At 37.2% G+C, this 17587-nt stretch overlaps 1 protein-coding gene across 4 annotated transcripts in view; it reads right to left on the minus strand.

The window, feature by feature from the left end:
• Positions 1–4107: 4107 nt before the first annotated feature.
• Positions 4108–17587, minus strand: part of LOC127432550 (FRAS1-related extracellular matrix protein 2-like) — a 78964-nt gene continuing 65484 nt past the window's right edge. The window contains exons 16-25 of one of the 4 annotated variants that reach the window (XM_051683758.1): positions 16795–17126; positions 15479–15671; positions 14285–14389; positions 14110–14157; positions 13857–13984; positions 13589–13723; positions 10120–10246; positions 9659–9846; positions 7871–8017; positions 4108–6557 (exon numbers count right to left, since the gene is read on the minus strand). In XM_051683758.1, coding sequence (XP_051539718.1) covers positions 6051–6557; positions 7871–8017; positions 9659–9846; positions 10120–10246; positions 13589–13723; positions 13857–13984; positions 14110–14157; positions 14285–14389; positions 15479–15671; positions 16795–17126 — 1910 coding nt within the window. In that variant the 3' untranslated portion in view covers positions 4108–6050. Of the gene's footprint in view, positions 6558–7870; positions 8018–9658; positions 9847–10119; positions 10247–13588; positions 13724–13856; positions 13985–14109; positions 14158–14280; positions 14396–15475; positions 15672–16794; positions 17127–17587 lie in introns of all 4 variants that reach the window. The other 3 variants (XM_051683760.1, XM_051683761.1, XM_051683762.1) reach the window with 3 other exon arrangements.

Raw genomic sequence — 17587 nt, forward strand, 5'->3', positions numbered from 1 at the left:
GCCTCTCAGCCGGAGTTGTTAACAAAGTTTTTCTAGCAAGTCAATCCACTGTCGGCCATCTTTGGAACGCTCTCAGGAGGCTGTTTCCAGTCATGCAGCTCCTATCCACTTGAATGGAGAAATACCAAAATCTCAAAAACGGTTGGTCAATATTACGATCAAAAAACATATTTCAAATCAGCAGTAAAATCTGACAATACTGGTATCATAAATTGTGATTCTTCACCTCATATTATGCTAAAAAAATGCACATTTCCTGGCCTGTATAGCATGCGCATTCTAGAGCTGATTGACAGGTGATGTCTGTATCTAAAAGGTGATTGGCTCTTTTAACTGTAAGGCGGAACTTCCTTTCTACATCCGTAACCGATGACCGTTGGACACTAGAGCTCCTTGGTTGAGCGTTTAAATTTCTCCCATTCATTTGAATAGAAGTGGCCGTCCCTGCTAAATAATCTCTGCCTTAATCAGTTGACTGTTTGGACTCCCTGCAGAGTTAATTGCTTACAAAAAAAAAAACACAAAAAAAACATCCATTTTGTTTGAAAAATCATTCTGTCACTGAGGTGGGGACTTGTGTTCTCATCAAGTGACCAGTGAGCTTCTTCTTTTATTGAAGAATGGACAAGACGTCAAGCTAATATGAATGTTTCCATTGCACTCCGATTCTGTCACCAAGCTTTTTTTCTGGCACTAAAATGAGCCACAACAGTCTGCTTATCACTGAAAACTGCATGTGGACATGCGTTCTACAACAAGCCTCGATTGGATACATAAACAATAGGACATGTCTTTCACAAACAACCAAACATAGCAGATGCTGCAGTCTCTTGGAGTAATATTGAAAAATACCTGTGTATTCAAAACATTCAGGTTGATTGGCTGTGAAAATGGGCCATGACAGTGAAGCTTGAGAAAAGTCAAAGGCAGTCGTTAAGTGTGACACCTTTCGCGTGAGTTGTGTGAGATATCAGCTATTGCTTGATGCGGTTGCTACACAGAAGTGGCCAGTGGACAGATCAGCTCAGTGACAGTCAGCAGACATCTTCTGTCGTTATTTCGTTAAAAGCAGGAGAATTTAGTGCATGATAATTGTTTCCCATCGTTGTGATTCCACAATACCCCGCACCTAATTACATTACATTGCAAATGTCAATGCTCGTTCTGGAATGAGACTCAGACAAATGACGGTGAGAAAAATGACAGCACTTTTAATACAAATGTACATTATGTTTAGTTAAAACGCTTCATGTGATTTTCTTACATTTCTGTTGTCATAAACGCCTACCATAAAAACCCATAATACACAGTTGCTTAAGACATACTAATACTTGTACGAAAACAATGGCCGTGAAAGGGAAAACTGATGTTTTAGTGATACTGTATATACTATTTTTAACACGTTAGTTATATACCTTTTACAAACTGATGAGCCCAGGATTAAATGGAAAGCATGTTCTGCTGAGCATTAAAAATGGGTATTACAGGGAAGAAAAAGCTTAATGGAAAAAATATTGTCTCCATTGATTGCAACTTTGTTCTTCTTGACAAAATGTATTGTTTATTAAAAGTGGAGATTGATATAAATTTGGTTCTTTCTGGTCTTTGTTTTAAATAGTTTTTTTATTTTACTATACGTGCTGGGGGCCGTTCACACCGAAAGTGTTTTTGCGTCAGTCTGCATAATTTTTCAATTGTTCTCTTCTGAAAAAATGGTCTAGATGTGGACCCTTTGACCGCTGGGCTGTTTACTTTAAGACAGCTTTTAAAGTTTACTTCAGCTGTTAAAAATGCATATCGTTCCGTATTTGGCTTGTAGAAAGTTGGCAACCCTAATCACTAGGTGGTTACAGTGTGGAGAAATGTGATAAAAATGAAGAGCTAATAGGCTAAAAGGTTAGCTTGTGAGCTAACTGGAGGAAAAAAATGTAATTTCAACATTTATTTCTTTGGTTTAATAATATGTTATGTCACATGTAAACTAAAAGTTATTCTTTGTTATATTTACACAGTTAAAACTATATGAATCATAAAGTGATTGCATAGGATTTTATTAGTTCTTTTAGCCAATAAAATTGCTTTATGATCCAAGGGGGGCGTTTCTTGGAGTGGGCGTGTCGTGTAGTGGGTGTTCCTTGTCGTCTTGTGGGACGCAGACAGATACACTTGTTCCATGGTGTCAGCAGCATTGCAGTCCTGGGTTTGTGTACTGTGTTGAAACCAGGAACTGATCACGTTCACATAATCAGTGACAAGTGCCATTTGGAGGTTCCTTTTTCCATCTTAAAGACACCGTCACATTTACCTTTGCACGGCGAAATTCCGGGTGATGTGGGCATGGGCAGACATTGAGCACGTGTGATACCAGCAAAAAGCTAATTGTCAACCAGCCTCTTTTTAAAGCTGCACTTTGTGCTCTGGGAGATTGAAGTTAAAAAGAAACTCGCTGCTAAACTAAAGTCCGTGCCCATTGTGAGTATTCAGTGTTGCTGTGTATGAAGCACCACCCACACATAGATCACTGCCAAACCAAGCAACTTCCTATTGGTCACGCAAAAGTTTTGCCTGACAAAGTTCACCAAACTTGAACTCCAGACGAAATCCTTGGGGGGTAATTTTTCACCACAGGAAGTCCATTGTGCGAAATTCACATTGAGATGGCTATAATTCGCCCATGGAATTTTGCAGTTCAAAGATAAATGTGACTGCTTGTTAAGATTACATTTTTACTCCACTGATGGTTATGTTTAGGTTTGGGGTTTGGGGGTAAAGTTAATCAAATATGCATACCTCCACACTGTATTATATAATGAAAGAAAAAAAAAAACAGCATTTGGTCACCCCTCTGTGGACATTTCACCCAGAATCTGGAGCTCATACGTGCCCTACATTCAAAAACATTTTCTGCTTCGGCCACTGGAGGCAGTAGTTAGAATTTCGGTCAACACAGACCGATTTTAGCTGAAGAACTTTCAACCCACAGTTGCCTAATTCACAGTCCCTTCGTCCGAAATCACGTACTGTCAGAATTTGTACTCTATTTGATGAAGGACGCACTTCTCGGCTGGTAAAACAGTATATTTATTTTAGGTATGCATACGAGTAGTATACATAGATTCCAGGACATACTTCACCCGTGACCCGAATATATGACGTAAGAGTAACAACTGCGAAAATAATCTACTTTCTTAAACAGGCACCATTTAAGGACAAGGAACAAATTTCTTAATATATAGCATTTAAATCCAGCATTTTGAATGTGACGTCTCCTCAGCTGTCAAAGGATAATGGAATCTTATAGTATCAAGTCGATCCGCACTTCAAAATCTCGCCGGAAATTGTCGTTCATCCGGGTATTTCTTGCTTATTGTTTTATGAATACTGAGAATTCGGACATATCTACACCTTTGGCATAATATTATTTATAGTAGGGAAGATTGGTTATTCTACACAGCAATTGAGGTTAGTCTGTTTTTTCATGGAAAATCCCCTACAACAGGATCCACCTCTACATGTGTTTAATGATTCCAGCTTTTCAGAGCACTAAACTGTGAGGTAGCCATCCAAAACATCCTGCAGTGTTCTCTAACCTGATCTTGTAATGCCCCCGGACTCCCCAGCTGACTCCCCCAATGAATCTCAGAAACTCTATTTATGCTTCTTTTTTTTTTAAGAAAAGGAGGGATGAGTCAAAATTCATTTTTGTGGTAATCACCATTTTGCCACAAATCCTGTTGATTAATATTCCTTTAAACAACAGTCTGTAATGACAAAGAGAAAGACAGGGGGAGCTCTAAGAACAAAAGCAAGACAGCCCTTTTCAAATATGCTGCTGAATCCCACCTTCAGCTTGTTTGAGACCAGAGTATTTATCATGCTTGCGGGATTCTCATCCATTATGTTACAAAGCTTTGTGGTGAACTACCTCCTACCAAGGGGGATGTTCATTGTTTTTCTATTTTCAAATTAAGGCTATTTTATTCGGTATACCCCACCAGTTTTAAAATTGCTGCATTTGCTCCAAAGGTAATTCAATTAGATTGCTTATGCGTGAACTACAACTGCAGAGAACACATTTGCAATGCAAAAACAAGCCTTTCAAAGTGCTTGAGTCTCAAGAATTACTGTAGTTTATTTTGTGCTTCAAGGCCCATTACATAAATATTAAGCAGTGAACCATGTACAAAAGCACAACATCTCACCATAAATACCATTTCAAACATAAAAAATAATATTTCAAAAGTGTCGTGCTTATTTCTGTTAACCAGCCTCAAAATCCTCTACAAATACTGTATGGGAAAGTATTCACAGATTTCGTTGCATAGCACATTTCTTTTTATCAACAGTCCGATGAGGAACATATTAACAGGATTTGCTAAGTGAGACAAAAATTGTGAAGTTCTTAACCAATGTCTTGTTTGGATGCATACACAAACACTTGAATATATATCTGTCAATGATACTGAAGACACCAAGAATGTATCAGTTAATACAAACATATCAGAGATTAGTGTACTACAGCTATAAGAGAAAAGTGAAAAGTGTTCATGAGTGAAAGTGACAACAGAGTGAAAGAGACAAATTTGGAAATCTAAGTGATTTCCTGAGTCACAGTTTTCCCCTTGGTTTGTAACACACAAATGTATCCTCTCCGAGCAAAAAATTGCAATATTTAAGATTTAATGCTTGAGTATGCAAGCAGTTCTCATGAATACTAATGAATAAATGAAAAAAATAAAATAAATTATTAATACACAACAGCAGCAACAATTTATAAATGACTTAAATGTGAACTTAAGTATGACTGTATTTGTTTCTGTAGTAGAAGTATGAATGTAAAGTGAAAAACAATATCAGTACCAGTGTCAGTGTAGTCACTGTTCATACCTTGAAGTAACATTCCGGGTTTAAAACAAGTAAGCTCAATCGAAAGCATTTGTGGCATGATGTTAATTACCACGACCACCAAATTTCAACTAGTCCCTCCTTTTCTTTAAAAAAAAGCACAAATCTGGATTACAGGCACTTACAATGGAAGTCAATGGGGCCAATTTGTAAACATTAAAATACTAACTGTTTCAAAAGTATAGATGTAAACTATATGCATAAGATGTATAAGATGTAAACAATATGCATGTTGACATGATTTTAGTGTGATTAAACTGTTAACTAACCCTATCTGTGTAAAGTTATATCCTACAGTATTTTACAACTATGTTGCCATCACAACGTAATGCAGTAAAAACGAATGTAAAAATGACCATAAAAATGATGATTTAAACTGAAAAATATTTTTGTAACTATTTTTTGTTACTAATGTAACTGCTTTTATAAAACTATAAGTTTCACATTTCTGCCTTTAAACCCTCAGAAAATTGGCCCCATTCACTTCCATTGTAAGTGCCTCACACTAACCTCCATTTTTGTGGTAATCAACATTATGCCACAAATGTCACTTGACCTTAAACTGTATTGAACCCTGACCTTTCCTTTAAAAAAATGTCCAATGGAAAACATATTTCCGCCAAAGTACTATAATTGCCACAGATATTGTTACTACTGTAAAACTATAACAATTAATCTGGTCCTCAAACTGTCCTACAATCTCCTTCAAACAGAACAAAAAGCTTTAAGAATTGTTCTGTCACTTGTTTGATTTCTTTTCTTTTTTCATGACAGTGGTGGCTATTGACAAATAATTTTTTTTTTTTTACTGTAATAACATTAATTGTAGTATCTTTAGGCTGTTGCCAGGGATTTAGAATGTGTATACCATTTCACTCATCAGCAACAACTATTTCTATCTTCCAGAATATATATTTTTTTCTTTCTGAAGTGCTCTTTAGATTCCCATGATGGTTATGCATATTGACTATAAAATAAAACCTCTGTAGTACATGGCATGAGGACTGAATGGAGAATTCTTTGGGCTAGCGTTGGACTGGGTCATGAGCTCTCTTTATGATCACACCTGTCAGAGGCACTTGTTTAAAACAAAGAAAACAAAACAAGAATTCATCCAATGTATGATTAAGGAGTCCATTAGTTCCTCAAACCTCTGAACTGTCAGCAATGTCGAGGCTACTTCGAACTATAACAGGCTGCAGGCTAGTCGAAACCCTTGGGGCTTGTTTAGCAGGCGTCCGCCTTGAGCGAACCACCAGTGCCAAGACTACAACAACAAGGATGGTGAGAAGCAGTCCCACGAGGGCTCCCGCCACCGTTACAGCATTCTCTTCCGCATTTCGTGCGCTGAGATCCCGTGGAGACAGTCTGTCTGCGAACAGCTCCTCCCCAGATGCAGCATGCCGACGACTGCGGTCCAGGGCAATGTGCATGATATTCGCTCCTCGGTTGTTCTCAGGTCCGATCTCCTCTGCCAGAATGGGGACTTCTCTGTTGGACCGCTTAGAGCGTCCTTTGGTCTCCGCTGGTAGAAGGTCACCTGACATTACTGAGTGGTATTCTACGCTTCGTTTGCCAATGCCACGTTTGGCGTTGTCTTTTGAACGCACTGTATAGATGGTGTGAATGTACCACTCCCTGCCTGCAGCCACCTAGAGGATGAGAAAGACAGTTGAGAATTTGTACGTCTTGACTATCTATAATACATTGTGAATTATTACAAACTTAAAGACACCATGAAATCAAAATTGGAGATTTGTGGCTTTTAGTCCATGTCTATTGTCTTTGAGGCCATCTATATTCTACTACTAAAAGGTAACTTTTTGCAAATATACACAATTAAAAGAATGTTCTGGGATCAGTACTAGTTAAGCTCGATTGACAACATTTGTTGCATAATGTTGATTACCATAAAAAATATTTTCAGCACGTTCCTTATTTATTTAAAATTGTGGTTACAGTAAGACACTTGCAATGGATGAATGGGGCCAGTCCATACATGTTAAAATACACGCTGTTTCAAAAGTATGGCCACAAGACGTAAAACATGGCAACATGATTTTAGTGTGATAAAATCGCTAATCTTATCAGTGTACAGTTGTATCAAATATTTGAACCAGGGCTGTTTCTGAGCATATGGGGGTCCTATGCGAAAACCTACTTGGTTCCCCCCCAACCCATCCATGTTACTGTCCAATTGAGCCATAACAACTGCCTTAGTTTTACTTGCAGCTTTTAGTATATTTAACAAAAAAAACAACAACAACCTTGCTTTATGGGGCCTCCTGGTGGCTTGGGGGCCCTTAGCGTCCGCTTATACCACTTATAGCTAGAAACAGCCCTGATTTGAACTTCACTGCCATGACAAAGCAAATCTAACAAAACTAATGTAAAACAGTGATTTTATCACACTAGAGTAATGTTAACATACAGTAAATAATGTCTACATCTTGTGGCTATACTTTGAAACAGTGTGTATTTTAATGTTTATGGACCGGCCTCTTTCACTTCCATTGTAAGTGATTACTGTAACTGTGATATTAAATAAACAAGGGACGAGTTTTCTGTTTTTGTGGTAACCAACATTATGCTACAAATGCTTACGATTGAGCTTAACTTGTACTGAATTCAGAACATTCCGTTAAAATGTACAGCCTTACTGGAAAACAGACCATAAATATTGATGGGTCATGTTGCACTACAACAATTTTTGTCCAATCAAATACACTCTGAGCACGCTTGAGAATGTCCCTCCCCCTCATACCACCTGCAACTGACTAGCAAGTAGTAAATCATAGTTTATGGCTGTGACATAAAGCCAATTGGCTTATATAAAAAAGGCCTTTCATATGTCCTGCCCAAACTTTCTGTTTCAATAGGAAATACATCAACACAGGAACGAAATTGATTTCATGGGGTCTTTAAATGTAATTTAAACTTCCATTAACCATCATGAAGATTAGACCTGGAATAGGGGAGTTGAATCCAGCCTAAATCCATCAGAGCCTGGCTGATTCACCAGAGAGAGGGCAGAGGGGTCGTCCACAGCCAGCAGGGCATTAAAACCCACGTCTCCAAAACTCTTGGCCTGAGTCTCTGGCTGAGCTTTGTCCTAGAGGCAGATGGATTCATGGGACCATTTTCATTTAAGGATTTTTCACAATACTCTGGTTCAGTCATTATGCATGAGCAATAAATTATTTTTTCTTACCTTACCATTAGTATCGTGCAAATGTCTCATGCAAGATACTTTTGTTAAATAGCTATTTTGGTATTAAATTTGGTTAATTTTATGCATTTTGTTGTGTATTTTTTGCAATATTTGTGTATATTATGTGCCTTGTTCATATTGTATATCTTTTTATTTCGTACTATTGTCCAGTGTCTTGTATTTATTGTTGTATCGTGTGCACTGTGTGTACTTTACTGTGTCTGTATCTATCTATCTATCTATCTTAATAGACATCAACCAAATGTTATAGAAAAGTTTAGGAATATTTGACAAAAGTTGTAATCCAGTTGATTATTATATTGTAACCCACTTGATATTTAAGCAATATCACACGAGCAAGAGTGCGATATGGCCCTACATCAGCACTGCTGTGATTTGGCCACAGTAGGTAATCACAGCAGTGCTGATTTAGGGCCATATAGCATGATTGCAAGTGTGATATTGCTTATATACAACAGTTCAATGAACAATTAAATAAAAATAAAAAAAAGAGAAAAACGCATTTGTGCATGGAACTACTTTCTTACACAATGGATCAGAATCTGCCGTTGCTGGTTCAAACCAAATGATGCGTCGAAGCCTCTCAAAAACATCACTTTAGAACTAGTATCATGGCTTGGGCTGTTTCTAACAAGTTATTGGAGAAACAAGGATGAATGTGTTTGTGTGTGAGAGAGTATGAGAGAGAGAGAGAGAGAGAGAGAGAAAGATGGAGCATGTGCAATCACCTGTCTCTGTTGCCACTCCCAAGCAAAGATGCTGTAGTGTGTTAGTCAGCTTTCTGAAGATAATGTCATTTTGGTCAAATGCATCCTATTTTCTCTGTGGAAAAATAGCCGTCTGAGTGGGGGTATTCCTTCCTATTTCGTGGTAGCCGGTGTGCAAGAGTCATTCACTATAGAAACCGCAATCTCCTCCGCCATTTTGAACAGTTTGTCCTCTCCAATGTGGAAAGTCCGGTAAGAGGTAAGCGTCTTGAGTTTGTGTGATTAATCAGTCTGTCGTGTCTCTCAGCTGTGATGAGCCTTAATGCTGTTTGTTGTTAGTTAAAGTTGTTAGTTTAAAGCTGTTTAAAGCTATTTCCCTGCTTTAGTAGTGAGTAGTAATCCGAGAAATCACGGATTGCCGATGAATGAAAATACTGACTGACTGGCGAAGCATGTCACTTCAGCTGAATCATTTACACACAAAAATTATCTTTTGCCTCCACCTGCTGGCTAAAATCTGCGATGTCACAAAAATAAACATAAAGAGACACATATAGCTTTTTACACATCTGCACTGCTCTTACACTTTAGTTTAGAACGACACGAACACAAGCGGTGTGATACAAACAGTGAAGCATCCGAGTGCTGATGTTTTGAGACATCAGTACTCATGGAACGTCTCTCGTCCAATCAGATTCAAGGACCGGAACTAACTGTTGTATATTATATTATATTATATTATATTATGCTGACCTTCTTACATGGATGTTCTTATTTGCTTGCATTTTATTTTAAGGAAAAATAATATACTCACAACAATTTTGAAATGGTAGAGCAGGGAAGGAGAGTCTGCAAGGCATCCAAACTCAAACTTGGTGGGGTTGTATTTCGGAACATATCCATCAGCTCCAGTGCACAGATACACCTTCTCAATGTTACAGTAAAAGGAGTCACCTAAGTTCTGCACAGGGTCCACCATTACCCGTCCATAGATTGTGTCACCTTATGGAGAACATGCCTAAGTTTTAGCATTATATAGTATAATCCAGAAGTGTGATAGAAACATAATTCAAAAATTTGTTCTAGGCTTTCAATGTAAAGAATTACAAACTGATTAAATCTGATTTGACTAAAACACAACATCCACAACATCCTTTGCTGTGCAAAAATACCTAAACTGATCAAGTCTAAAAAGATTTAGCTTGACAATCTACAAGCAAACACAAATTGAATGAGTTCCATACATAATTACATAGGTGTTTGTAGTGGACATACCCTGAGAAAAAGCTGCGTCGCTCTCTTGACCAAACCCCATAGGTCCATCTGACAGCCACAATGCTTTCTCTGACAACAGAAACATCTGCGTGTTCAGACTGAACTCCACAGCGACAGGGTCACTAACCTAAAGAAAGTGAATAAATTAACGTGGCTTCTTTCAAAAGTGTTTTAGATTTAACTGTTGTCTATAGATCTGCTGATAAAATCTGTTATACACAATTCATCTGCAAAATCATCAGTGCAATTCAAGTTTGAAGTACCACCTGTTTGCTTGACACATTCTTGCATTTAACCTAGGGGGTCAGGAATTAGCTGGTTAACAGGTCCCTGTTAGCACCTACTGTTAGATGCTGGAGCTACACCACCTGATGGCAAAAAGCATGTTTCTCCATAGACAGCCATTCAAAAGTAGCTGTGTTTTATGATGAAAGAATTTTTTTTCCACGAACCATTTCAATTTAAATTATTTCATTACATTATAGCACATCGTCATCCGGTGACGGATTGTTTTTGAAGAGCTCTTAAAAGCGTGAAATTGATTTATATTTTTCCCTATCTATTCCCATTGACGAGTGATCAGTCACGTGACACCCGATCCCGGAACTGAGTGCCCATGAGCATAGATGGCAGCCTCCATTTCGCTAGCTTTCTGAGAACCCTGCACTAGCTGAGCACAGTCATAGTGATGAATGGGGATGCTAACGGATAGCTCTCTCCAGGTATTTTATAGCTCCATGATTTAACCCTACTAGGCTGTTCGATCATTTTTGACCGATTCATTTTTGTTTGTTTTTTATAAAAATGGTTTTGTCAATCTGAGTGGTTCAAAACTTGATGAATTTATTTAGATATGAAATCTAAAAAAAAAAAAAAAAAAATCAGATCTGGGCAACTTACGGCCCGCGGGCCGGATCCGGCCCTCCACATGGTTTAAAGTAGCCCGCGGCTCATTTATCCTAAAAGCACTTTTTTTCATTGGATATTTCAGTTATCTTGCACTGGGACCTAACGCGCCTCCACAAACATTTAACATGCTCAGGGTTGCCAGATAAGAGACGCAACACACCCAATTTGAGATTTATACTAGCCAAAGTTGGAAATATTCCGCCTATTGTTATACTTATTTTGTGCAATCTGGCAACCATGCACGCGAGTGCGCTCTTATCTTGCTCTTGCTTTCCCCTTTGAACAAACTTAATGATCTCTAGTGCAATATTTTGCTCAATGAAAAGTGTTATATGGCCACTCTGTATCCATTCTTGAGGCTGCTTGTGATGTCTGGTGCTACTAAGTTTGCAGGTAAACCTTCTCAGTGATGAAATTAAATATAAAAGTATATCTTGGCATCAACTGACATGCGGAGGGGTAATCATTGACAAGCGAGCAAAAGCAAGCGAGAGACGAATATTTATATGTATTTTTTATTTGTGCAGTTTAGAAATGTTGAAGTCCCCTTGCACCTGTATGTTAATCTAACTCTTGCAGGAATCATTTATCATAGTCATTCAGCCTGTTTTATTCAGTTGTGTGCTGAAATTCAAACCATTGACGAGACCCGCATCATGACACTTTTAGCGTGTAAATGGGTAATGTTTTGAGAATAAAATAAGTAAACTCGCCCGCTTTGCGACAAAATTGAAAAGTTCTATAATTTTTTTTATTTTAATTTTTTTATTAAAACAGACCACTGATGTAGAGAGTGTTAAATTGAATAATAAGTTAACAGGGAAGTAGAGATGGTAAAAGAAATAACTTATAATAAGCTCAGCCTTTATTCAATTTTTTAATGCCTGATAGAAAAGTATCTACCTTATTGTGTAGGCTTAACCCTAACCCTGCTTAAAGAAAATTACCCCATAGTACCACCTAGCGTCCAAACAGTGGTAATACCGGTGCTCTTCGTTTTTATGTGGAGTTTTTTCTGCAACCAACCGACCAATCAAAACTTGGTCGACCAAGACTCTTTTCATCAACTAACCTTTGGTCGACTATCAGGGGGCAGCCCTACTTAATACCCTTTGTGCCATTGAAGAGATGGTAAGTCTATCCCTCACAGTCTCATTGTCATTCCCAATAAAAATCAAAGATGGCATTAACGTGAATAAGGTCTATACCAGATGTGTATGACTTTCTTTTTTCTGCAGAGCACAAACGAAGATTTTTAGATGAATATCTCAGCTCTGTAGGTCCATACAATGCAAGTGAATGGTGGCCAGAACTCGGAAGGTCCAAATATCACATAATGGCATCATAAAAGTAGTGGTTCCAGTGGTTTAATCAATGTATTCTGAAGCAATCAAATCTGTTTTGGGTGAGAACAGACCAAAATGTAATTCCTTTTTCACTATAAATCTTGAAAGCAGTCTCCTTGGTGATCATGATTTCAAGCTCGATTACACTTCTTATAGCGCCATCTAGTGCTCTGCACATGCGTCAAGTACTAGGAAGTGTAATCTAGTGAATTAAATCACTAAAGTCTTATGGATTACTTTTATGATGCCATTATGTGATATTTGGACCTTCAGAGTTCTGGCCACCATCCACTTCCATTGTATGGACCGACAGAGCTCAAATACTCTTCTAAAAATCTTAATTTGTGGTCTGCAGAAGAAAGAAAGTCATACACATCTGGGATGGCACGAGGGTGAGTATATGATGAGAGAATTTCCATTTTTGGGTGAACTATCCCTTTAAAAATGCTGCATTTATGATGCAACGGAACCAAAGCGAGACCCTCCAAAAGCGTCTGTCTGGCGCATGTGTACATTGACACGTCCTTATAAAAGCCCTTATAATAAATCTATCTCAGACAGATTGATGAAACTGGAGTTGCAAAATGGATTGCTGTGGACCGTAGGCCAATGATAGGTTATGTTCAATAATATGGAAATTAACAATAAATTTTACTCGTCTGTCACAATAATGTAATACATTTTAATTATCTGATTTATTATTTTTTATAATACATATATTTTATTTATAATTATTTAAAAATAAATATTTATAATGATTTAATCATTATATATAATGAATTATTGTTATTTGAGAAACTTTCTCTGCAAATATTTAAATATGCCATTAATTGCGATTAATTTGATTAATTAAACGTCATACTATGTAATGAATTTGAATCAAAGTTTTAATTGATTGACAGCTCTAATATATCTATACTGTATATATAATATTTATCATTTTTTAAATATAATGAATTATTTAATCATTAAATACTGAATTATTGTTATTTGAGGGCCTTACGAAAAATAATAAAATAAAATAAAATATATTTTACAAGCCATTTCATCTTCTTGTGAATGGAAAAGTCATACCTAAAATACAGGGACAATGTTTACCTTATTTGCATTGAGTACTGAGCTGAATGTCTCATTTATTAAAACCAGTAGCTGATAACAGGCCTTTATGCACTACATTTGACCTAATTCCTGATTTATATATTTATTTTGTTTACCTGTTGAAAGCGGATATCAAGCTCAAAGGTAATTGGCTGTCTAGGGTTGCAGACTGGAGGTACAGAGTACTCCTCATTTAGTGCTGCTGTACAGGGGATCAACTTCACTGTGTATGTGCCTGAATAATCACGAACCTGCAGGTCATGGATGTCACAGATGAATTAATAATAAATACTAACAAATTAGACATTTATAACAATTTACATAATGGAAACTGTTTGTATGTGTGCTTTTGATTTCTCTAGCACATTGTTAAAAGAGACTTACAGCAAAGTCAGATATAAACATCCATTGCTGGACAGGCTGACTGTACGTGGGCTCTGTCCTGATCAGAGAGAGGTTAAAAGTCAAGCCTGGGTGGTCTGCACTCAACACCATGGACCTCACAGGGGATGCTAGGTAATCAGGTTAGAAATAGCAAGTTGAGTTAATCAAATTCAACTGAAAAGACAATTTAAGCTTTGAAGTACTCTATATGGTAAATACTACTGTATTTTAACAACACAGACTGGGCTCTTACATGATCTTTTGATCCTATTCGCAGTCTTTAGACCCCTCAGATTTGCTGCTAAAAAAGATACATTATTTGGTACAGTACTTGTACTTCATCTTTGTTTCCAGGAGAAGTATTTTGATAAACAAAATATACAGTAGCAACTTGGAGCATCAATAAGGAAGATATTAAAATAACGCACCAGGATGTGTCGCCACAAACAAGCCCCTGAAGCGAGCTTCTGTTCGGAAGTTTACAACAAGTCTCCCCTGCTCATTAATCCTCATGCTGGTAGGATAAAGGGCACCTACATGAATGACATTTTTGTATTAGTTTTGTAGCTTGGTTTGTGTCTTATGTGACCAAATGGGTCATTCACATTGGCCCCAATTCGTATCTGGACACTGAAGCCACACTTAAAAAAAAAATGAATCAATGCCATTGCATTAAATAAATAAATTCACTTTTCTTAGCCATTTTGCAATTTGTCTTAAACAACTGGTCCCAAGATCATTTTTAAAGGATGTACAGTTGCCCCCAAGTTCACACAGGTGTCCTAGCAGAGTAACCACAGGTGTTGTTCGTCAAATTAAAAGAATAGTTCACCAAAAAATGAAAATTCTCTCATAATTTTCTCACCCTCATGCCATCTCAGATGTGTTAGATGGGACTTTCTTTCTTCTGCAGAACACAAACAAAGATTTTTAGAAGAATATTTTAGCTCTGTAGGTCCATACAATGCAAGTGAATGGTGACTAAAACTTTTTGAAGCTCCAAAAAGCACATAAAATGTAATGTTCTCATCCAAAATTGATTAGATTGCTTCAGAAGACATGTGGACCCACTGGAGTCATATGGATTACTTTTATGCTGCATTTATGTGCTTTTTGGAGCTTCAAAGTTTTAGTCATCATTCACTTGCATTGTATGGACCTACAGAGCTGAATTACGCTGAATTACGCTTTTAAAAATCGTTTTTCATCTACAGAAGAAAGAAAGTCATACACATCTTTGAGTGAACTATTCCTTTAACCATCCTTCCACTATGTCTCATACTCAAAAAGTCTCCAAATACTATTTATCTAAAATATGAACATATTTTTATTTGTAATTTAAAACATAACAAATATATTTTTATGGAAACGTTTTGCTTGAAAACAGAGCTTGTGCTGTTTTACTTTAAAAGAAAGGTGAACTGGTGTGACATTTTTTTATCTAATGCAAAAGATTTCATATACAGTATTTTTACACTTTGGGGTCACTGCATCTTTATACATTTTCAGGATGGTAAATATAACAGCCATGAGGTACTAGAACTTTGAGATCAAAATAAACTGAAAATAAACTAAAATAAACTATTTACGTGTAAAAGTGGAACATCTTTATCACAACTTGCCTTGAAGTTCTGCCAGTGCAGGGCTGCCAACACCGTCCTGCCACAAGATGGCAGTGTCATACACGAAAGTGAGCCGCAGCTCTGAGTGCAGGTCAAAATGCTGCCAGCCTCCTGCACCAACCGGGGAATGAAACACGTATGAGACGTGGAGTGGGACTCGCAGGGTCACGTACGACTGCACCAGGTTCAGCACCTATGAAAAAAACACATTGCAAAAGATACTGAAGATGAGTAATTAGTAATATAGGTACATTACCAGTCAAAAGTTTATTTGACTCAATTTATGATTCTAATTATCTTAAAAACCTTTTTGTTACAAAGGTTTATGCTTAAATGTGTAAAATGTTTTTGTAGACCAATACAAATTGTGCCTACAAATTAATTCATTTACAAAAACATGTTTTTTTTTTTTAAGTGGATGACTTGGCTCAGATTAGGGAATGAAAAGCCGCTAAAAAGTGTTCTGCATACATGAGAAAAAGTGGCTACTTTTAAGGATCTAAAATATAAGACTTTTTTTTTGGAGACTACACTTTCATTAGTATTATTTCATAGTTTTAACGACTTTAGCATTATTCTACAATGTGGAAAATAGCAAATAAAGAATGAGTAGGTGTCCAAATGTTTTACTGGTCGTGCAAATATTGCAAGAGGCTACAATATTTTTTAAAGATTTATTTGTTTAAAAAAGAAGCCTACTGCAGTGATCGGTGACTAGTTCTCCACTAGAGGTTGCTATTAATCAGTGCTGGCTATTTGCCAAAGCAAAGTTCATCTATAAGCCAAGATATATATATATATATATATATATATATATATATATATATATATATATATATATATATATATATATATATATATATTATATTATATTTTTTTCAGAGGAAAGGATTAGCTGTCTCCAAGCATTTTGATTGAACAAAAAATTGACTAATTTCCATAGTCAATTATAATCAAAATACCAGGCTATAAAATGTGCTCCCCAGTAATGAGGCCAGTCTGAACACCTGCTGGACCGAGTCTAGGAAAAATCCTAGAAAAATGTTCAGTGTAACATGGTCGTTCTGTTTGCTTGATGCGATATGGCTTCACAAACTCAGTCACAAACATTTCCAAACACTGTTTATGAAAAACACCAGGTGAATATTTGTGAACCCTGAGGAAATTTTATTGCTCTTTCATAGCTCTGAAGACTTTCAGTTATGTTTCATTTAAGTATCAACTTTGTCTCAGATGTTTTTGCTAAAATGTCTTAAATGAAATCCAAATAGACAAATATGAAACACTTGTTGACATTCGATTTATGAACCTCTGACCTGCCCATCTGTTCCGATGGTTCCCCCGCAGTCCGTGAGCAGCTCAGTCATGTCATAATAACTCACAAACTCCCACAGGCAAGCCTCCAAGTTCAGGTTCTTATAAAAGCGTAGCGTGCTCTGCCCCCTGAGAGCGCTGCTGTACTGGTACGGCAGAGCCTCTCTAGCACTCTCTATATTCTGGGTTGCCTTGGTCAGGAAGCCATGGCGTGTGGAGACCTCGTTAAAGTCCAGCAGATTGGAGCACCTGTGGTTTCCCACGCGAGTGCCATCGGGGCTGAGGGTCAGCTCGAAATTAGACAGAGACCGAGTGGAGACCACTGGGAGCATGCCTGGTGAGCAGAAAGCACAACGCATACAAAGACAGTGATGATAATTAACAAACTAATATTGTATTCATCACACTGCCTAGCCCTAGACAAAGAGTACAATGTCATACAGGTTCTAATAGACTACAGCACTGAAATATGACATTTAAATGAAAAGTACATTTAAATATCTGAATCTAAGGAGGGTTAGAAGCAAAGCATTATGGATTACCTGAAACATATGCACAGAGACACATTTTATACAGTATTTAAAGGGACAGTCCACCCAAAAATGAAAATTACGTAATTATTTACTCATGTTGTTCCAAACCAGTTGAATTTCTGTCTTCCTAGGAACAAAAAGGAGATGTAAGGCAGGATACAATTAAATACTATAGACCTTATTCACAGCAGTGCCATCTTTGATTGACAACTAGGCTGTGAGGGACAGACGTACAGTCTCTTCAATAGACTGCGCTGCAGTT

Source organism: Myxocyprinus asiaticus, chromosome 42 (assembly GCF_019703515.2).
Source record: "Myxocyprinus asiaticus isolate MX2 ecotype Aquarium Trade chromosome 42, UBuf_Myxa_2, whole genome shotgun sequence".
Lineage (NCBI taxonomy): Eukaryota > Metazoa > Chordata > Actinopteri > Cypriniformes > Catostomidae > Myxocyprinus > Myxocyprinus asiaticus.